Consider the following 23,660-nt stretch of genomic DNA (forward strand, 5'->3'; position numbering starts at 1 on the left):
CTCCATGCATAATCGGTTATAAATGAAACAATAATCATTATGTGATAATGGAATTAGCATAGAATTTAACTACAACTGATGAGAATGGATACAGAGACTTAAAAAATCCCACATCCCATCGTCAGGCAGACACTGGCGTACGAGGCGGGGAGTCTGGAGGGGGAGGGTTGCCTTCCCCCCAGGACTAGGATGCCTCTGATGGTGTACTTGTACCTTTGAAAGGAATTATGATAAAAGCTATTCGAATCCTAGCATTATTAAGATAATATTCTCCTGAATGTCTGAGGGGAAACTGATTTAATTGTATTCGGTTTGTTCTGATACATAGACTATCCATTACTCACCAGCAGTTTCATATAGATATCAATCTGAACATGAAAATTTAGCATACAAATTGCTTACACATGAATTATTTTTATGTGCACTCATATAATCGTGTACTGTGTATATTTAATGATAAGTATTTGGAGATCAGGGCAGTTTCGAGCAATATGTATGGCAAACTCGTTCCTCTCCCTCAGTGACATTCCTTCCCTGACGCTAGCAGGCAGAGGTGTATCCGCATCTGTACATTGTTAAGTGTGGTGCCAGGCGTGTATCTGTGCTCGTGATTGCTGCTGGTGATGAGTGTGTGGTGATGAATATGGTTGGAGCGATTATCAGCCTGTTGCCCTCAGTCCGTGCCTGAAGTGTTTTAGGGTAATGTTGCTGCAGGCTGGGGTGTATGAATATCAGCCATGTATAGGCTGAAGGGTGTAGGTGAAAGATTGGACCCCTGTGGAACTCCGTTAGGGAAGTTTCGTGTACGTGATGACTTGTCCTGAAGCGTTTTGACAAGACAACATTTGGTATTGTCCTCCATGTTTGTGTTGTAGGCGGTTTCTGTTGGGAGGTGGCATCAAAGGCTTTATTAATGTTTGTTGTTAGCAGTGTACACATCGTGCGGGTCTCGCAGAGTTAATGCTGTCAGGTGTGTTGTGTTAGGTTGATTAGTATAGTGTCTGTGAAGTTTAGTGCTTTAAAACCATGTTTTGAGGAAGAATGGGAGAACATGATGAAGTGTGACTTGTTTTAAGACTTAGGCGTTCAGATATTTTGGATGGCAAGTAAAGTAGTGTTATGGGTCTGTGTGAAGCAGGGCGTGCTTGGGCCTTGTTTAGTCTGAAGTAGAGTGATGTCCGTGAAAAGTGCCTGTAAGATTTTCAGGGAAATGAGTTGACAGGACTGCTTTCATTAGTGCTGCTTGATGTTGAGGCAAGGCCATGTGTGTATCAATATTAAGTTCTAGAATTTTAGGGTGTCATTCCAGTGGATGGGATTGGTTAAAGAGGGAGATTATTTTGAGGGTACTAGCACATAAGCCCAATTCCAGCTACACCCCCCTAGGGATCATCTCCTCCACCCACCTATGTTCTCCCATTGACCTCGTTTCATTCCATTAACCCATTTTCCTCCCTGGACGTATCTTTTCCCCTTAAACACATTTCTCTCCATTGCTTCAGGAAAGACTTAGTGGAGAGGTTGGCTATTGCCTTGAGTAACCCCAGTCATGGATGGGCTTCTCACAGACCAAATGGAATCGTATACAGGGAGCTAAATTCTTCTAACAAGCATGGGATTAATTTCAAGGATAATAGTAAAATCCAAGACAGTTTTTCTGGTCCAGGTAGTGTTGGTCCACTTGGTTACTCCGCGACAGAAGCGATGTGATTGGTGGCTGGATAGACCCCTCGCATCGACAGCACCCATGCCCACTGTCCGTCCACTTCTGACATTCGGGGAAACACCACTTGAAGCCCTCTTTTCACCGCTTTGAACTGCAGATAGAAGAGTGACGGATAGATAGATATAGTAGTAGTAGTAGTAGCAGTAGTAGTAGTAGTAGTAGTAGTTGTCACGGGGTTTTTATATCACTGTGTTTTTAAAATAATTGCTTAAATGTTATTTAAATTGATAATAATATTCAATAATATTGAAGAGCAGAGACAATGATTGTCTTGCTACATCAAGCAACGATAACTTTACGCTGACTTGCTACGATTCTCTAAGATCGAGAATTTATAAACTTTCTCAACAGTACACAGCAGAGACTAATTACTCACAATTGCTGAATTACTGTACTGTTAGCCTCTGGAGAAAGTTACATCACCCCTGACAATAAATAACTAATACTAATAATAATAACATCAGGTTCTTGCTGATGCATTAACTCCTGGCACAACGGATTTTAAGTTAATACAACAAGACTGGTCTAAGTACCAGTTATGAAAGCAAACGTTTATGCCAGCTAGGAGCTATATGGAAAATAAGCTTAATTTGGATTAAATGAAACAAGATTTTACTTTACATTGAGCTCAAGAAAGGAACTGTTAAATTTATTAATCACAAAAAATAAATTTAACGTTACAATTCAAATCAAATTAAATGAGACGCACTCACTCACTCACACACACAAACTCTAAATACTTACGCCTAGGAAAAACACCTTAACTAAGCTCTTAAAACTAGGATTATACAAAAGGAAATACCGGTCGATGAATGCTGTGTATCACCCAAATCTAGGATGGGAGTCTGGGGGCTGTGTCAAGCGGAGTCTGGGTACTAGCTGACCTCTCTCTACTCTCACTTCTGTAGCACAGGACCTCTCTCCGTCACAACAAACACTCGACTAAGTCGTGGGAACAAAAGCGGAGCACTAGGCCGCATTTTTAACGGTCAAGTGCAAGCAGGGGCGAACAATAAGAAAACAATAGTATCGCTCAGTACAGCACTTAGTGACGTGCATTAAATCGGTCACTTTTGAAAACAGTGACGAATGTTTTGAAAAGTGTACCCCGAAATGGAGGGAGAAACGGTTAGCTGAGCGATACGCAGTGAGTTTTCCACTAATAGTTCGTGGCTTCTCACAAAAGGGAAATGTCGCGAATTGATTCGTGACAGTAGTAGTAGTAGTAGTAGTAGTTTCTCAGGGGATAGAGAGGGCGTTGAGGGACGTCTGTATGACCGGGCCCGCCACCACGTGAAGGCATCCCTCTCCTGCACCAGAGTGACTGGACAGCATGAAGTGTTATAGGCATCTCCACTACGAGGATGTCTGATGTTTTACTCTTGCTTTTCACACACACACACACACACACACACACACACACACACACACACACACACACACACACACAGAGAGTTACACTTACATTTCAGTCTCTGAAGGCCAAGGATATGTATTTTCTTCTCAACTGACTACTTGTGGGTTGGAGGCTACAAAGAAGTATAATAATTATATGACACTGATTATTTTCTTTCTATTAGTACAAATCGCGTTGAAGAAAGAAAAATGTATGAAAACAGCTCTGACAAAACACCAACTATTTCCTTAATTAAACAAAAGCACCCGAGAGCCGAATGCTAATCGCCCTCCAAAATATGTTGTTGGCTACTCTATAAGCAGGGGGAGGCGTGGCTCAATCGGTAGAGAGCTGGCCTGCAGTCCTAACGGACCCAGGTTCAAATCCCGGCTGGGGCAGGGAACAGTTTAAGGATTTGAACTTCATTAAATCAGGCTTTACTGATCTACCAGTAGACCCGCCGACATGTCATAAAAATACCCACGCTAATACCAATAAACCAGTCCTGTATGAGACAGCCCTAGCATGTATTCAATATGGATGGTGGGTGTTAGTGCTGAAGTGGTGACATGTAGAGGTGTATGGTATGTAGGAGGACTGCTGGGCCTTGATAGCAGGCTGTGAAGCCTATGCCCAGAGTTGAACACATAAAAAACAAAAAACAAAAAAAAGCTACCTACTGTACAGCACAAACCAAATATGAAGATAATTCGCTAAACTCTACGGAATTCAGTCACCGCGTTTCACAAAAAAAAATGTTACATAAAAAAAATAAATAAATAAATAAATAAATGGCGGCTGGCATTCGGTCGTCCTTGATTAAATCCTCGCCAAAAATAATAGGCGTCTGCACATCCACATAGTTGCTACTTCCTGAAGGTTTGGTGAAAATTCGCCCCCGACTTTTCAAGATATTTTAGCAGCCAACACACAAACACACACACACACACACACACACACACACACACACACACACACACACACACACACACACACACACACACACACACACACACACACACACACACCTGAGATTCTAACAAAGGTGTCTTCGATTCGACCCTACTTCTTAAAAAACACCGCTCTCCGGCTCAGTGGTAACGCTCTCGCTTAGCATCTGCTAAGACGGGGGTTCGCACCTTGGGCGAAAAATTTTACTGACGAAACGGATGGTCATTGTCCTCCTTGAGCAAGAGGATGGGTGTGTGCGTGTGTGAAGGTCAAGGCTTTGCCCTTAGATCGGACTATATGAGCTCTCAGCTCTCTTCCGGGAGGGTAAAATGCTGATGATCACAACCATCACGTGATGCTGACCCACCCGGTGAATTACACACACACACACACACACACACACACACACACACACACACACACACACACACACACACACACACAAAAGCTATATCGCCTTGCCTTGCTAAAAGCGGACGATAAAAATATACGGTGGCTGACATTCGGTCGTCTTTGATCAAATCTTCACCAAAAGTAAGGGAAAATACTAATTATTTTCCTTATTAATTGCAAAATCCAAACATAGTATTGTTCAGCAAGTACTTAACATTACGTCAAAGCTATTATCACACGATATTTATTCATTTTTAAATACGAATTATTATGATACTCTGAAAAATATCTATCTATCTATCTATCTATTGCCAGACGCCTCAATCCCGTTTGGGGTGGCCACAAACAAATCGCCTCCAAGTCGCCCTGTCCCCCGCCATTTCACTGCCCTGCTCCCAACTCACACCCCCCTCTCTCATATACCTCTCCACCCCATCCCTCCATCTCATCCTCGGCCTCCCCCTCCCTCTTCCCCCCTCCACCTCACTCACATACACTCTCTTCGTCAGTCTTTCACCCTCCATCCTCTCCACATGGCCAAACCACCTCAGTGTGTTCCTCATAACGCTTCCTATCACATCCACATCCACACCACAACGCTCATTTATATCCCCATTCGTCAGCCTGTCTCTCCACGTGACTCCACAGGCTCCTCTTAAATAACTCATTTCCACTGCTCTCATTCTTGACTTGTGTCCTTCCAACAATGTTCAAGCTTCACTTCCGTACGTTAGAGTTGGTATCACAATACTGTCATGTAGTAACTTTTTCACTTCCATACTCACTTCTCTGTTTCTTATCACTGCTTTCAAAGAACCAGCAACCTTTCTTCCCTGCTGTACCCTTTCAAGCACTTCACCCTCCAAACCTCCATCCTTACTCATCACACTACCTAAGTACTTAAACGCACTCACATTTTCCAATTCCTCACCATCCAACCTCTCTGTACATTCACTAACTTCACCTATCTCGAAGACCATCACTTTACTCTTCCCTACATTCACCTTTAGATTCCGTTTCTTACACACTCTCTCAAACTCATCCACCAAGCCTTGCAGCTCCCCTTCGTCTTCACTCAACAACACAGTATCATCTGCAAACAACAGTACAGGGAGTTTCCAAACACTATCCTCTCTCACCAGGGCCACTCCAACATCCACTACCCTACCTTGTACCTCTTTTATTACCCCATCCATGTACAGATTGAACAACCATGGAGACATGACACATCCCTGTTTCAAACCAACTTTCAAAGAGAAAAATTCACTTAGTTCACCATCCACACGCACTGCAGCCTTCGCACCATCGTACATACTCTTCACAGCATTCAACAACTTCCTATCTACTCCATATATTCTTAACACTTTCCACAATCCTTGTCTATCCACCCTGTCATATGCTTTCTCCTAATCCATGAAAGCCGCATACAACTTCTTTCCCTTCTCTAGAAACTTTTCCACTAAAGATCTAAGAATGAATATCTGTCTACACAACCTCTTCTCTTCCTAAAGCCTCCCTGTTCTTCTCCAACTAATTTCTCTGTTCTTTCTCTAACTCTATCTATAAGTATTCTACCATACACTTGTCCTATTATACTAAGAAGACAAATGCCCCTATGATTACCACACACTTCTTTTTCCCCTTTTCCTTTGTCCAAGGGAATAATTATACCTGACTTCCAATCCTCCGGGACTCTACCTTCCTCCCAGGCCAATCTGCACATCTTCCACATCCATTCTACTACTATCTCTCCCCCATGCTTCAGCATTTCACCACACACTCCATCAATTCCTGGGGCTTTCCCCGATTTAACTTTCTTCATTGCTTCCACAACTTCTATCCTACTGATTTCTTCCTGTCTTCTCACCTCCCTCCTTCTCCCAGCCATTCCCCAGCCACTTATACTCGCATTACTTCCATCCTCTACGTTCAACAATTCCTTAAAGTGTTCTCTCCATCTGCTCACTTTTTCTCCCTTCTCCACTAGTAATCTACCATTTTTATCTTTCACTCCCCTGCTAACTTCACTTCCACCCTGTCTTACTCTTTTCACCTCTCTCCAGAACATTTTCTTACAGTCCCTCCACTTTACACTCAAATTCCTTCCAAATTCCTCATCCACTCTCTTCTTACTCTCTCTTACTAATCTTTTCACCTCTCTCTTTCTTTCTACATATGACTCTCTCTTCCGCCTCTCAACTTCTTCCATGCCCCTATTTCTCATCCATTCATTGTATGCTTTCTTCTTTTGTGCCACAGCCTGTTTCACCTCTTCAGTCCACCACGCTGTTCCTTGCACCCCCCTCCGTCTTCTCTTCCTTCCACACACCACATCACATGCTGCACATATTTCTTCTGTAAATATCTTACACACACCTTCCACGTCTCCCATCTGCTCCAATTCATATTTGCCCAATCGTTCCTCCACTTCTCTCTTATACTCTGCCTTTTTCGCATCCTCTTGTAACCTTTCCACTCTCCTTGCAACTACTCCTTCCTCTCGTCTTTCCCTTCTTCTATTCCTCCATCTTACTTGCATTCTAATTCTGGCCACCACCAAGTAGTGGTCAGAAAGTCCACTCCCCCAACCTCTATACACTCTTGCATCCTTTACACATCTTCGCATCCTTTCATCCACACACACATAATCAATCATTGCCTTCCTTTCATTCAGTTCACCACCCACCCTTCTCATCACTCGCCATGTATACCTGTGGATCATTTTATGCCTGAAGAGGGTATTGGCTATCACCAACCCCCTCCCAGCACAAATGTCCACTAACGCACTCCCATTCTCATCTATCTCAGCATGCACACCCCACTCACCAACTATTCCATCCATCTTCACATTCCCAACTTTACCATTCATATCACCAATCAAAAACACTCTCTCATTCCTTCCAAACTTTTCCATGCACACTTCTACATTTGTCCAGAACTCTTCTCTCACTCTTCTAGCACGATCTTGCGTTGGTGCATACACACACACAATCGCCCACATTTGTATTCCAACTTTCAACTTTACCCACACAATGCTTGACCCAACTGATCCATACTGTCTTATGCTCCTCTTCCATCTTTTACTCACAACTATACATACTCCTTCCTTTGCCCTCTCATTCTCACCTACTCCTGCACATATACCCCATCCATACTCCCATGCTCTCACACTTTCTCCTCTCCATTTTGTTTCAGTTATTCCACATACATCCACTTTCGCACCCTCAAGCACCTGGACAATCTCTCTCTCTTTCACTTCATCATTTGCTCCCCTTACATTCCACGTTCCGATAACCATGTCCTTTGTCCGGTCCTTGGTCGTCATCGTTTGGTCAGTCCTTGTCCGAGGCTTATTGTTTGTTTTTTTAGTTAGTTGTTTTCCGGGGAGGGGCACTAACCCTCCGCCAACCCTTTTAGTCGCCTTTTACGACAAGCAGGGATACTGGGGGAGTATTCTTGAAAAAAAAAACCTACCCCCAGGGGGGTCAATATTTTAAACTTCCTCTCAGCCGCAAACTCGCAAATGGTCAATCATTCGAAAGAGGGAAGGAAACAAGTGGGCGAGAACACTGCAGCCAGAGTTTGCTCCCCAGGTCAGCGAGTGGGGGGGGGGGTGAAGTAAGACAGCCTCTAATAGTGCAATTTTGTGGAAATAGTGAACGTGCAAATATGACCTATACCTCTACGTAATCCATATTAAGAAATGATATGACGATGTGAAACGAACTTCAAAATTCATTAAAATCTTTTATTAATGTCAAAATACTCTTTTAAAAAAATACAACACTGAACTTTTTTTTTTAAGTAACACATTTGCTTGGTCATCCTTTAAATCAAGTCTTACCAAACCTGATTGACGTCTGAACTGTGTGTGTGTGTGTGTGTGTGTGTGTGTGTGTGTGTGTGTGTGTGTGTGTGTGTGTGTGTGTGTGTGTGTGTGTGTGTGTGTGTTGTTCACACACCTACACATCAGGTGCAACTTATTAAAGAGTATCATTTCTCATAAGAAACAGGGAAGTGAGCATGGAAGTGAAAAAGTTACTACATGACAGTATTGTGATACCAACTCTAACGTACGGAAGTGAAGCTTGGACGTTGTTGGAAGGACACAAGTCAAGAGTGAGAGCAGTGGAAATGAGTTATTTAAGAGGAGCCTGTGGAGTCACGTGGAGAGACAGACTGACGAATGAGGATATAAAGGAGCGTTGTGGTGTGGATGTGGATGTGATAAGAAGCGTTATGAGGAACACACTGAGGTGGTTTGGCCATGTGGAGAGGATGGAGGGTGAAAGACTGACGAAGAGAGTGTATGTGAGTGAGGTGGAGGGGGGGAAGAGGGAGGGGGAGGCCAAGGATGAGATGGAGGGATGGGGTGGAGAGGTATATGAGAGAGGGGGGTGTGAGTTGGGAGCAGGGCAGTGAAATGGCGGGGGACAGGGCGACTTGGAGACGATTTGTTTGTGGCCACCCCAAACGGGATTGAGGCGTCTGGCAATAGATAGACAGATAGATTTCTCATTATCTATCTACCTCTGTATGTGACAATGTATACGAGTATGTATCCATTTAGAGTGCATATGTATACATATGTCTCCGTGTATACAGTATGTGTATGTGGATAGCATATATATGTGCATGTAGCGTATGTATATGTATGCACATCTGTACACATACCCATATCTTTATACATGCGTCCCTATCCTGTACATACAGTACATACAGTGCCTGAATATATACATGTATGTATAGATATATACGTATAAGTATGTGTGCATATGTGCCTCTCTCTGCATACTTATGTACAGTCGTGGCCATAAATAATCACCTATACTCCTGTACCCCATGCCTCAGACTGGCTCCTTTATGCGCGGCAAGTCACACTGGAGTAAGAGGGGCTGAGAGGGAGAGGCCAGAGAGAGAAGGACAGGTGGGTTGGGGGACGAATGATGGTGCTTGGGTGGAGTGAGGGAGGGGAGGGAGGGTAGGCAGGGGAGGGAGAATGAAATGCGAAGTTGTGGCCACATAATTGTCTATTTTCTTTCATTCAGGGCATCATATAAAGGAGTTACTATTCGGTAAAGCTGCATTACACCTTGTATAGCGACGTCAGATAACAGGCTTTAGATAGGTGGTGATATCAAGGACTGGTTCGTGAGAGAAGTATACTGACGTGACAGATCAATTATTAGTGCAGAGCCATCGAGACTGAGTTGGGCCAGATTGTCAACACGTGGATAAGGCGACCATAGGCCCGCCTTAAGGCGGGACAGTCTCGCTTTTTTTTTTTTTTTTTTTCCATCTGTCCCGCTTTTTAATTGTGAGTAAAACGTCCTGCTTTTTTGTGCAAATTATCTAAAATATCGCGCTTTTAGAAAATTACTATTGCATTAGATATAATATAACCTTCTTTTATGAAATTACGATGAATTAGTAAAATTATGCCTAATCCAAACCAAATGAAATACCGAATTGTTAATATAAAATCTGTAATACTAACTGGTAACTTTGGTCGGCCCATTCACCGTACCGTACTGTATATTGGTCATTGGAGTTCGTTTGAGACATTAGTGTTTAATTAGCAGCCTCAGGGTGAGGTGTTGCGTGGCAGCCGTCGCTGTCACTCGCATTTAAGTCAGCGTATCTCTCTCTCTCTCTCTCTCTCTCTCTCTCTATTTATATATATATATACACACACACGTGACAATGTCCCGCTTTTAGCTCTAATAAATCTGGTCACCTTATGCGTGGAAGCCAAAGAACGAGAGGACACGGGTCCGCCTCCTCCAGCACACCAAAGACGAGTGGGAGCTGTTCAGACGAAACCAGGTAACCATCAACAACATTGTTTTCCCTGTGCCGCGACGCCTGCATGAGGTTTTTAAGGCATGAGGCCACTGGACTACTTACTAAGGCTTTCCTGGTTACTTTGGCTTGACCAGTGTCGGTAAACATTGACACAGATATACTTTGGGAGTTTGGGAAGGATATTGTTTCATTTTCCCTCTAACAGGTAATGAGAGATACCGGTACTCTATCCACCCATGAGCACAGACATCAAATTTATTTACTTTTTATGCACATCTATTTTAAATAGCCTTTTCATATAGAGATGTCATTAAATAATTACTGAATTTACATGAGGGTGAGTGTATAAAGGGAGTGTATACCGCGAGGGTGATCATATTTACTGTGGACACAGCCATGTCAAAGGTTGCATATAATATTTAGTTCCAAAAATTAATTACATGTAAGGGTAGAGGACGTTTCTTACACAAACATTACGGAAGTCAAAGCCATCCAGATTCCATTCTGCGTCTGAAGTCAAAATACACGGATAAACACAAATATCTGGCTCCGCACAAATGTTGATGTCACGTCAGTATACTTCTCTCACGAACCAGTCCTTGATATCACCACCTATCTAAAGCTTGTTATCTGACGCCGCTATACAAGGTGTAATGCAGCTTTATCTACCGAATAGTAACTCCTTTATATGATGCCCTGAATGAAAGAAAATAGACAATTATGTGGCCACAACTTCATATTTCATTCTCCCTCCCCTACCTACCCTCCCTCCCCTCCCTCACTCCACCCAAGCACCATCATTCGTCCCCCCACCCACCTGCCCTTCTCTCTCTGGCCTCTCCCTCTCAGCCCCTCTTACTCCAGTGTGACTTGCCGCGCATAAAGGAGCCAGTCTGAGGCATGGGGTACAGGGGTATAGGTGATTATTTATGGCCACGACTGTACATATGTGTGTGTTATTGTATCCCATTGCTCATTCCTAAATTTGTAATGCTAGTTACTACAACTTTGTACCATGTATGTGTCATTGTATCTCTGTGTTCATTAGTGTGCTTGTACTGTTAATTACTTCTATACCTTTTATGTCATATATGTGTAATGTAACACTTTGCTCTCACGCACCCCTCCCTGCTTGCCCTTCAGCGACAGTGTTCCCCAGAGTGTTGGGGCTTGTACTGAGTGGTATATAAAGAACCTCAGTAAAAAATAAACGATGGTGTCTGGTTTCATTATGTAATAATGCCGTGCACCTCTCGGCGTTACCCAGCATATGGGCCCATGGGGTACTGTGGGCTATAATATCGATCCTCTTTTTGGTCGAACAATTATGACTCCTATACCATATTACCTGTAGCTTATTGGGTTTTCGAAGGTAAAGTCATTAAGGTTCAAAAGTAATTGCTCTTCACCTCGTTGTTTTTCGACAGGAGGTGGGTTGATATTCGTGTCCCTAAAAGTACTTCCACACATCCCTTGACGTCACCCGGCAGTGAAGGAACGGCTCATTTTTAAGAATTTTTAGTGAGGCCGCATAAGGGAAGTGGGTAACTGTGCTTATTTTAGGCATTTTTTTGGTAAGGTCATGTAAGGAAATCAAGTAACTCAGCTCATTTTAAGCATTTTTGGTGAAGCTGCACAAGGGATGTGGGTAATTTTGCTTATTTTAGGGATTTCTGGTAAGGCCGCATAAAAGCAGTGAGTTGGGGCTGCACACTGAGCCCTAATCGGACACAGAGTCGTATTCCAAGTGGCTGAAGATTGCGTTACACCTCTTACGTAGCGACATTTAGAGAGAGAGAGAGAGAGAGAGAGAGAGAGTACAAATACCTGTAGAGCACCCTGATATCCCAGCATTGAGATGTGCGTGAACAATATGGGTACTGCAGATGGCCGAACAGATCCCAACACCAGCACATCACCTGGAGGCCACGTCAGCACTATAGCGTACACGGTGCCTTCCTTCTGAGTGTACCTGCAATGGAAGGTACGTCAAGAGTCGACGGTACAAAGGAGCACAAAGGAAAGCAAACAGCAACAGATCTATTAGTTCTTTAAGGGACGTTTGTTATAGTGTGGGTTATATTGAATGACCGTAACGTGTCAGATGTAGTCAGATTGGTGGGTTGATTCGACTATACCCTTTTTACTCTAACGTGGCCTAAAATTGCCATCTGTCCACCTTGAATGCTAAGTTGTAACAAGGGATTAACACTAGAATATGCTGCTAGTCACGAAGAAGGGCCATATAAAGGATGTCAAGCCGTAGTACTGTCTTTTTCTGCCACTGAGCTACCGGAAAAGGCAGTAAAAGAACGAAAATCTGAATCAAGTTAAAGTAAAAAAATTATGATCTATGACTTAATGACAAAGGATAAAAAGGCCATAACTCGAAGGTCAGGCGTCGTCAGATTGGTGTCTTGATTTGACTAGTAACGAAGGAGACTCATACGTACCTAAGGCCCATTGAATTTCCTGCAGCAGCGACTATTCACGTTATAGGCATGGTCCAGTTCCGTCAGGTGATAAAAAATACTGTAGCTGACATACGAGATTTCTCAACATTTCTTACAGCTACATATTCGCTTGTAGGGTACTTATAATATTTCTGATATCGACATAGTTTGCATCCACAGCACACAAAGGGTATATGAGTTTAATGTGCAAAATAAACCTGCAAAATATACAGTATGTTATGAGAAGCTGGACATGACACACTATCACCCATATATATCTTAGGAGCAGACGGACATTGCAAACCCTCAATCATTATACATTTTAGGAGAGGAAGCACATTACTCCATAAATTTTCATATTTGTTTCAGAGTAAACTTGTAATGAAAGATATGTCAGGAGCAGAAGGACATTGCACCGTCTCGCACATACATACTTTCGTCTAGTTGCTTTAATATCTTGTGTTTCTAAAGTCTCAGAATCTATCCTAAACAGGCAGATTTTGACGCAGTTTTCCTTCCATAACCTTCTTTCTGACCGCCAGTACGAGTTTCGCCAGGGACGCTTCACTGGCGAACTCTCTCTTAGCTATTTGTTCAGCTGATTCTTAGTTATCCTTCTTTCAGGACTGGCGAAACGGTTGGCACTGTACTTGTAACGTCAAAAGCTTTCGACCGCATCTGGCACAGTTTTTTAATTTTCATATTGTTCCCTTGCTGTTTCTGTTCTTCCATCTGCGCCTTAATCTCAAGCTTCCTTTTTGGTCGTTCTGTAGCTGCTGTTGTAGACAGCTACGGTTTCTTTTCCAAATCTGTCAGCAGTGTCCTCAGGGTTCTGTCCTGTCACCAACCTTCTTCCTTCTATTCGTCTATGATCTGAACTGCACACCTAACCCTATTCACTCGTATGCTGACGACTCCACCCTTCACATATCCTCCCGCTACTCTCAGCATCCCTCACAGTAGTTATTTAAGCATTCACAGGATGAGGCTATGGCACATATAATTTATGATCTGGCCATCATTTCTGATTCGGGTAAAAAAATAATATTGTTTTTATCATCATCATCATCATCATCCGGACCTCCTTTCCCACCCTAGGGCAGGGTGAGGAGTAGCAACGTCCATACAGCCCAAATTTACCCAGTCCAATGGGCAACGTTTCCATGCACTCATCATTCAAGCCCCCGGAATCCTGGCTCTATCGGATACGCCAAAATCATTCACCACGTTCTGTGACTTCACATAAACGTATCCGACTGAGTCAATCCGGACGTTGTCACGTTAAAAGGGGTGTCAAATCCCTGATCATGCACTTCTCCTCACAACATTCATCCAGCCAGCTCAATCTTTTGTCAGTTCCCTAGCCTCACTGACTTCCAAACCTCTCTTCCTCACACACTCATCCACCATATCCCTCAACCTTCTCCTTGGCCTACCTCGCCTCCTCCCTCCTTCAAATTCGCTCAGATATACCTTTTTCACCACTCTATTGTTATCCATTCTCTCCACGTGACCATACTATCTCAGTACACTCTCTTCGATTCTGGTGTCCACCGACTTCCTCACTCCTATCCACCCCCTGTACTCCACATACATTCCTCAGCAGTCCCGTCTCCACTGCTTTTATTCTTGACTTTCATTTTCATGCCACACCATAGCCTCACACCCATATGTTAAAGTTGGCACTAACACTTTTTCATGTAAGCCTCGTGCAGCTGCAACACTCAAGCCTCTGTTTCTTATCAAGGCCTTCATTGCACCAGCTACTTTTCTTCCTTGTGTCACTCTACTTTCAACTTCTTTTGCACATTTTCCTCTCTTTTCTATCACTGTACCCACGTATTTGAACTCTCTCACCAATTCCAGTCTTTCTCCATTCACTGTAACGTCACCTTCTCTCTCAATAACCATCACTTTACTCTTTTCTACATTTACTCTCAAGGCACGAAGCTCACACACATAAGCAAAACTCTGCACTAGTCTACCAAGTTCTTGTCCAGTACTTGCAAGCAGTTCTGCATCATCAGCATACAACAAATTTGAGATATTCCATCCATCACCATTCATTACCAACGCCATCCCTCTCTCCATTACTCGTGTTTTTACTTCTCTCATCATCCCATCAATATATATATTGAACAACCATGGGGACATCACACAACCTTGTCGCACGCCCACACCGATCGTGAACCATTCACATAGATGCCCATTAACCCTTACACATGCGTCACTACCATCATAAAAACTCTTGACAGCACCTAGCAGCTTACCATCTACACCGTATATGCGCCAAACTTTCCACAATCCTTCCCTGTCCACTTTGTCGTATGCTTTTTCCAGATCCATGAATGCCATAAACACCTTATGGCCCTTCTCACAAACCTTCTCTGCTATCTGTCTCACTGCAAATATTTGATCCACACATCCTCTGCCACTCCTAAAGTCACCCTGTTCGTCACTCATTAGGACTTCTGATATCTCTCATACTTTCTCTATAATAATTCTTCCATATACCTTCCCTACCACACTTAATAAACTTATGCCACGATAATTCTTGTATTCACTTCGCTCACCTTTATTTTTGTACAGGGGTACAATCACAGCCTTTTTCTACTCTGCAGGCACAGTTTCACTCATCCATGCCTTCTTACATATCTCCAACAAGCACTTCATTCCACTCTTTCCACTACACTTAATCATTTCTGCATACACCTCCACAACCCCAGTTGCTTTCTCATTTTTCAGCCGCTTCACAGCGCTCTTCACCTGTGCGAGTGTCACGCCTCCTGGCACTGCATTCCTCCTCTGCACACCCCCAAAACCAATCATGTTTACAGCCGCTCTGCTCTCTCTATCCCCATTCATCAGACTTTCAAAATATTCTTTCCATCTGGTCCTGACTTCATCACCATGGGTTAATAATCTACCACCTACATCCTTCACATCGTCACATTTCTTTCTGCTTTCACTTCTACATTTCCGCACCTCTTTCCAGAATAACTTCCTGTTTTCGGAGTAGTTCGCGTTCATTTTTCTTCCTAGATCATCATTTAGCTCCTTCTTTTTCCTCTTCACTAGTCTCTTTACGTGCTTCTTGCTCTCAATATTTTCAGTTCTTATTTCAACTGAACCCCTATCCTGTAACCACTTTAGCCACTTCTTCCTCTTTTCCTCCACCGCTCTCTTAACCTCCTCATCCTACCATGCCGTACCTTTCATCTTTGTTGTTACTCTTGCCACACCACACACTGCTTTAGCATTCCTGACTAAGCAATCCCTATATGCATTCTACAGGCTGTCCAGATCCATTTCATTCCAGTTCACTGATTCTAACTCCTCCTCTACTTTGGTCTCGTAATCATCTGCCATTTCTTTGATCCTCAGCTTCTCAACTTTCAGTCTTTCTCCCTGACTACTGCTCTCTCTCCTGGTCCACCTCACTCCTCTCGGCTTGATCTTGCATACCACAGTCATATGATCTGACAGACATCCAGATCGTCTTCTCACGGCTCTCGTATCAGCCACCATTCCCAGCATCTACCTCTCTAAGAGCACGTAATCAATCAGGCTTCTTTCAGCACGATCCCCGTTCCCTCTATACCATGTATATTTATGTGCATCTCTGTGTTTGAAATACGAGTTACAAATGCACAACCTCCTCTCCTGACACATATCCTTTAGTCTCTTCCCATTATCATTTTCTCCCGGTACCCCATTACAACCCATTATGTCATCCTCAGGACCAATGCCTACAATTTTTTTAGTGCATCAAAAACGGTTCCTACAATTTTTTACTCGTCATAACCTTCCCCAAGAATATTCCATAATATTTAGCAACAAACATAGACATTCATCATCTCTCAAAATCCTTGAAGTTTCTTTCTCTAGGAACCTATGACGGAAAGATCATATTATCTGCCCCACAAAATCTACTTCCAAGACTGGATGTGCTAAGCCGACTGTGTGTTTTGTTTACCCCTGCGCCGCTGTTAACATCGTGTTGGGGCTTTATTCCCTCCTGTGTGGAGAACGACTCCCATATTTGGGGGGGGTTCTCCACATACAGCTTTTCTAAACACAGTGGAGCCAAAGGCTTTTCGCCTCATTAACTCTCCTCCTCTCATCGACTCTCTTCAACTTCTCTCTCATTTCGATGTGTTGCATTGGTATGTATCCCTATGTCGCTGGTCGTTGTTTTGTCTGAACTTCTGCCTGTATGCCTCCATCACGGCCAACGCGTAGGCACCTGTCTGGCAGTACATTCCCATCCTTTCTCTGTCCGACACTATAATGCAAGAGTTAACTGTTACTCTTAGTCATTCATATATGCTACAGGTCAACTCTGGAACTGTCTTCCTCGGACTGCATTTCCCTCTGCCTATGATCCTGAGTTTGTCAAGAAGTCTCGAAGTGATTGGATATGTTATTTGGCTTTCATTTCTTTTGTTTTTCTCTTGGAAAGAAAAACTGAGCGAACTTTTTCCCTTTGATTCCTTCCTTCTCGCATAAAATAAAAATCACTCATTATGTGGCATAATTTTTACCTTGTCTTTGAGTGAACCTTTAGAGGAGGATGTGTCAAGAGCACCAGGACACTGCATTCTCGCTTTATGATCTGGTCACCTGGCAGCTCCTTACCTGTATACATTATGGCAGACACACGCGTAGTACACATATATTGCCGATAGAGTCCATACATGTGGTGCACGTACCATACACCTGGCGTGAGGGAATCATTCTGGTGCGTCCACGGCTTCGACTCATACACCGCCTGGCCGTTCACCCCCAGCCACCACCCAAGTTGTCTCAGCCGCTCCTCCATGATGGCGGGAATACGGCCGTCGTGTGTGGGACCAGCGTTGATCAGAATATTACCTGCAATAAATATCTGTATAAAGATGAATAAGCAATAGTCAGGTCCATATTACTCCTTTCGAGACTATGATGACTAAGGATGATATAGTGATGGATTATTTAGGTCGTGGACGGCAGTGCTTCATGCGAATTATTTGAATCCACGAGAGAGTAACACAGTGATGATAGAAATAGTACAACAACGACGACGACGAAGACAACAACAACAACAGTAATAACAATAGTAATCATCATCATCATCATCATCATCATCATCATCATAAACATTAACAACAATAACAAGACAATAACGACAACAGCGACGACGAAGACGACAACGAGGCAGTAATAATAATAATAATAATAATAATAATAATGATCTTCCCAGCAGTTACCATAGTGATCATCAACATTCTGAACATCTATCCACCTAAGGATGAAGTGAAGCACAGAGAGAACTACAACAGAAAACGGGTCACAGAGAGAGAACTACCAACAGCATGCCCCGTGAAATGGCCCACTCACTCATCCACTCACCATTCAAGCCCCTGGAATCCTCTACCTCACAGGCCCAGTCATCTGTGTGTTTTATATATATAATATTTCTTAATACATAAGCTTCATATTACCTGCCGGACAGTGGCGGATCCAGGATTGTGTGTGTGTGTGTGTGTGTGTGTGTGTGTGTGTGTGTGTGTGTGTGTGTGTGTGTGTGTTTTTGGGGGAGGGTCAAAGTAAAAAAAAATTCCATATCTCAGGGCTGTCTTCCAAGTGGCACTGCAGGGCCCGTAGCACTTTTTAGTCCGTGATTTGTTCTGGACCTTTTACTCAGCGAATTTTTCTGCACCTTATCCCTCAGCATCGTCTTGTTTGCGAATGATGGGAAGTTTGTCGATGTAAAAACAATGTAAACAGCACCGAGGAGACTGGTGTAATATGCAAAGTAAATCGCTTAGGAAAAGGTGATACGAAGCCCCCAGTGTGACTTAGAATACGACTCTAAACATGTGATCGACGTGTGGAAATTAGGCAGGGGTTCCGTTCAAGGTTCATACTCCCTTAATGAAGCGGCCGAAACCCGGTGCTTCGTTTCATCCTATCGGTCACATGTTTCGAGAGAGTGTGGACGCGCCCTTAGTCAGTTTTTATTTTTCCTTTATGTACGGAAGAAGGAACCAAAGGCCAGAAACCCGTAAATTTGGGAGGGAGACACAACAATATTCCCCAAAGCTTGACGAATACACAGCGGGAAAATCAAACCATCTGAAACACGCACTAGTGGAGATACGGTTTGCAGTGTATTTCGCCAGTTGTACGTTTTCTTCAGAGGGAACTGGGAAGATAATGTTTCTTTGGCTGTACAGGTAACACTCGCCTACGTAATATTCCATGCATGAAAAGTAAATAAGTTTAATGGAACCTACGTGAAAGCATGGAAGGACTGGATAGTAAGTGTGAGGAGAGCACGAATTCACTTAGAAATGCGTACGTCCTCACAAATATTGACAAATCAGACTCTTAGTATGGTACCTGGTGGCGACAATGACAATAAATAAACTGTCAAACTGAGGAAAGATTATATACCAGAGATGACAACCATGGAGGATATAATGGACAACAAGACACAACAGCTAAAACAGTTTGCAGATCACGAGACAATAACACTATGGACGGGATAGATTTTAGGCTGCATTCAGTAACCTAGCCTACCAACCACTAGCTTTTGGCCCCATGACAGGCAAGGGTTGATTTTGGTTCAGGAATTTATAGCGTTCACTGTACTATATGACTCATACTTTTTAAAAATATATAGGCTTGATTACACATACTAGCCAAGCCCATGTTGACTGTTATTGAGTTCATGTTGCCTGGCTGATGTGATCATTCGCAAAAGTGGTATAATGCAGCCCAGCCAACATTTTAATCATCAGGTATAGTCCTTTAAGTAGCAGAATCCAACCTAAGTGTTCCGACCATGAGTTAAGCAGTTCATGAGATAGATAATCAGAGTTCAAGAGGTCCATGAACTGAAGTGAACAGTGTATTGTACGTTCCCGCATACACTAATGTCATGGATGAAGCCTTAACGAGGGAATATAAAACGCAGTGTTATATATTTGACTATCAAATTGATGGTATAAAGCCATACTACGTTTCACTCGCAGTTCAAAGACAACATTTAACATGGCTGCCGAATTACAACTATTCGAGGCACAGTGAACATCCAAACAACTCACTCATCTGTCATCCATAAATTGCATTGTATTCAACCATTCCCCTCACCAGTAATATGAAGGTGAATAATGGGTATGTTCTCTTGTACCTATTACAATTTTGGCTGTGTGTACATGTGTTGATGATTGAACTTGTACTTTACGAGTCTCTCTCTCTCTCTCTCTCTCTCTCTCTCTCTCTCTGTCTCGCCATGTTATTTGCAAACCGCTTTTACACTACGAACCAAAATATTCCCCACCTCCTTTTTTGGGTGGGGGGGGGCACTCTCTGCACCTCCTGCCCTACAAGTAACTACACCACTACTGCCAAGGAGCCATTCCGTCGACTATCAACTTTACATATGGCGCCAAACCCTTGCCAAATGTTTCCCTGTTCTCAATTCATCCATCCAACTCAATCCTCCTTCAGCTCCTTAACCTCATCAACTTTCTCTCTCTTTCTCAGTCAGTTTCCATGTCCACCCTCCTTTTTCTTCTTGGCCTGCCACTCCCCCTTTCTACTTTCAGACTTACTCACACACATCTTTTTCACCATCCTCTCTGCATCATTTCTTTCCACATGACCATATTATCTAAGCATACTTTATTCAGCCTTATTACCAACAGACTTCCTCACACCCCATCTTTAACCAGTCACTCTATCTCTTCAGCTGTCCACATGACGCACTCCACACACACTCATCATTGATCCCATTTCCATTTCTCGTATTTCAGTCTGTTTGCTTCCATGCCAGGTCAAAGTCTCACACCCGTAAGTTAATGTGGACTCTAATACATCTCCAGGCAGTCCTCTTGCAGTCGCCACACTCATACCTCTGTTTAGCATCAAGATCTGCATCACACCAGACGCCCTTTTCCCCTAAGCCACTCTACTTTCCCTTTTCTTTCCACATTTGCCTCATCTTTTGCTAATTCACTCAGGGCTTTAACTCCCTAACCAATTCATTTTTTTTTTTCTTAATTCCCCAACACTTCACACTGAGCGTCACTTTTTCAACCATCAATTTGCTCTTATCTTCAATCACTCTCAAAACATGACACTCACAGACAACCACAAAACTCTGCACCAGTCTGTAAAACTCCTACTGACTGGTATACCCTTTTCACCTTATATTGGTCCAGATTTTCGTCTTTCTGTAGATTCCTTTATGTATATTCAGTGGCATAAAAACAAACTGCTACAGGTCTACATCCTTTCCCTAGCGCTTCTTCCTGACTAGCTCTAAATTCTAGTGTTAATCCGTTAGTATGAGCCAGCATTCAAGATGGAGGGAAGACAATTTTAGGCCAAGTTAGAGCAAAAGGAGTCTAGTAAACAATACTGCATCATCTGCACACATCAGGTTTGAGATACTCCACCCTTCACTATACTCACCATACCCATCCCTCTGTTCATAACTCGAATTTTAGCCTCTCATAATCTCATCACTTCAGTACATACAGAACAGTCACGGGAACGTCACACACCCCTGTCTCACTCCAACACTGATAATGAACCATTCACTTAGATATCCACCTATTCTTAAACGTGCATCACTACCGTCGTAAAAAGTGCATCATTCAGGTGTTTTCCATCCACACATTTTACTCATAAAAGCTTTCATAATTCGTCCCCAGTCATCCTCTACGACTCCTAAATCCGCACCTCTGTCACTCACATTACCTTCCTTACCTTGCCTATAATTTCGTCCTTCCATGTACCTTTCCCACAACGCTCAGTAGAATTATACCACGTTAATTTTTGCACTCATTTCGATTACCTTTTCCTCGTACAAAGGCAGTGACCTCCATCTTCCACTCCACAAGTACAGCACAACACAGCCCCACTCCTGCAAGCTTTCTGACATAGTTCCAACAACCACTTAAGCCCACTGTGACTCTCTCTACTACATTTAATCATCTCTGCACACAGCTCAACATCTTTCTTCCCACCACAGTATTATTCATTCCTGTTAGTGGCACGTTCCCAGACACTACATTCCTTCTCCACGAACTCCCAAGCCAATCATGTGTACTGCTGCTCTGCTTTTGCTGTTCCCATTCATTTGTCTTCGTATATGTTCTTCTCACAGTTTCATTTGTTAGCAGTCTGTGATTCTCTTTCAGCCACATTTTCTGTTTTTTCCACTCGTTCATTGCCTCACCTATTTCGAATGTGGTCGCCTATTTTCAGTGTAATTAACATTTACTTGTCTTGCTTGACCATTATGAAGCTCCTTTATTTTTATTTTTATCAGTATCTTATGCTTGTCGTAAAAGGCGACTAAAAGGGTTGGCGGAGGGTTAGTGCCCCTCCCCGGAAAACAACTAACTAAAAAAACAAACAATAAGCCTCGGACAAGGACTGACCAAACGTTGACGACCAAGGACCGGACAAAGGACATTGCAATTGGAACGTGGAATGTAAGGGGAGCAAATGATGAGGTGAAAGAGAGAGAGATTGTCCAGGTGCTTGAGGATGCGAAAGTGGATGTATGTGGAATAACTGAAACAAAATGGAGAGGAGAACGTGTGAGAGAATGAGAGTATGGATGGGGTATATGTGCAGGAGTAGATGAGAATGAGAGGGCAAAGGAAGGAGTATGTATAGTTGTGAGTAAAAGATGGAAGAGGAGCATAAGACAGTATGGATCAGTTGGATCAAGGATTGTGTGGGTAAAGTTGAAAGTTGGAATACAAATGTGGGCGATTGTGTGTGTGTATGCGCCAACGCAAGATCGTGCTAGAAGAGTGAGAGAAGAGTTCTGGACAAATGTAAAGTGTGCATGGAAAAGTTTGGAAGGAATGATAGAGTGTTTTTGATTGGTGATATGAATGGTAAAGTTGGGAATGTGAAGGTGGATGGAATAGTTGGTGAGTGGGGTGTGCCTGCTGAGATAGATGAGAATGGGAGCGCGTTAGTGGACATTTGTGCTGGGAGGGGGTTGGTGATAGCCAATACCCTCTTCAGGCATAAAATGATCCACAGGTATACATGGCGAGTGATGAGAAGGGTGGGTGGTGAATTGAGTGAAAGGAAGGCAATGATTGATTATGTGTGTGTGGATGAAAGGATGCGAAGATGTATATTGGATGCAAGAGTTTATAGAGGTTGGGGGAGTGGACTTTCTGACCACTACTTGGTGGTGGCCAGAGTTAAAGTTCAAGTAAGATGGAGGAATAGAAGAAGGGAAAGACGAGAGGAAGGAGTAGTTGCAAGGAGAGTGGAAAGGTTACAAGAGGATGAGAAAAAGGCAGAGTATAAGAGAGAAGTGGAGGAACGATTGGGCAAATATGAGTTGGAGCAGATGGGGGACGTGGAAGGTGTGTGTAGAATATTTACAGAAGAAATATGTGCAGCATGTGATGTGGTGTGTGGAAGGAAGAGAAGACGGAGGGGGGTGCAAGGAACAGCGTGGTGGACTGAAGAGGTGAAACGGGCTGTGGCACAAAAGAAGAAAGTATACAATGAATGGATGAGAAATAGGTGCGTGGAAGAAGTTGAGAGGCGGAAGAGAGAGTTATATGTAGAAAGAAAGAGAGAGGTGAAAAGATTAGTAAGAGAGAGTAAGAAGAGAGTGGATGAGGAATTTGGAAGGAATTTGAGTGTAAAGTGGAGGGACTGTAAGAAAATGTTCTGGAAAGAGGTGAAAAGAGTAAGACAGGGTGGAAGTGAAGTTAGCAGGGGAGTGAAAGATAAAAATGGTAGATTACTAGTGGAGAAGGGAGAAAAAGTGAGCAGATGGAGAGAACACTTTAAGGAATTGTTGAACGTGGAGGATGGAAGTAATGCGAGTATAAGTGGCTGGGGAATGGCTGGAAGAAGGAGGGAGGTGAGAAGACAGGAAGAAATCAGTAGGATAGAAGTT

At 43.1% G+C, this 23,660-nt stretch overlaps 1 protein-coding gene across 1 annotated transcript in view; it reads right to left on the reverse strand.

Annotated features, from left to right (window-relative positions):
- Nucleotides 1–1,685: 1,685 nt before the first annotated feature.
- The window catches only part of LOC145393381 (alpha-L-fucosidase-like), a 39,838-nt gene continuing 17,863 nt past the window's right edge, over nucleotides 1,686–23,660 (reverse strand). Inside the window, exons 7-10 of the mRNA XM_080267478.1 lie at nucleotides 17,437–17,601; nucleotides 12,110–12,243; nucleotides 2,834–2,859; nucleotides 1,686–1,817 (exon numbers count right to left, since the gene is read on the reverse strand). Coding sequence (XP_080123604.1) covers nucleotides 1,686–1,817; nucleotides 2,834–2,859; nucleotides 12,110–12,243; nucleotides 17,437–17,601 — 457 coding nt within the window. The remainder of the gene's footprint in view (nucleotides 1,818–2,833; nucleotides 2,860–12,109; nucleotides 12,244–17,436; nucleotides 17,602–23,660) is intronic.

This window comes from Coenobita brevimanus, chromosome 24 (genome assembly GCF_032717465.1).
Source record: "Coenobita brevimanus isolate Jiangsu-jjx chromosome 24, ASM3271746v2, whole genome shotgun sequence".
NCBI classification, from domain to species: Eukaryota; Metazoa; Arthropoda; class Malacostraca; order Decapoda; family Coenobitidae; genus Coenobita; species Coenobita brevimanus.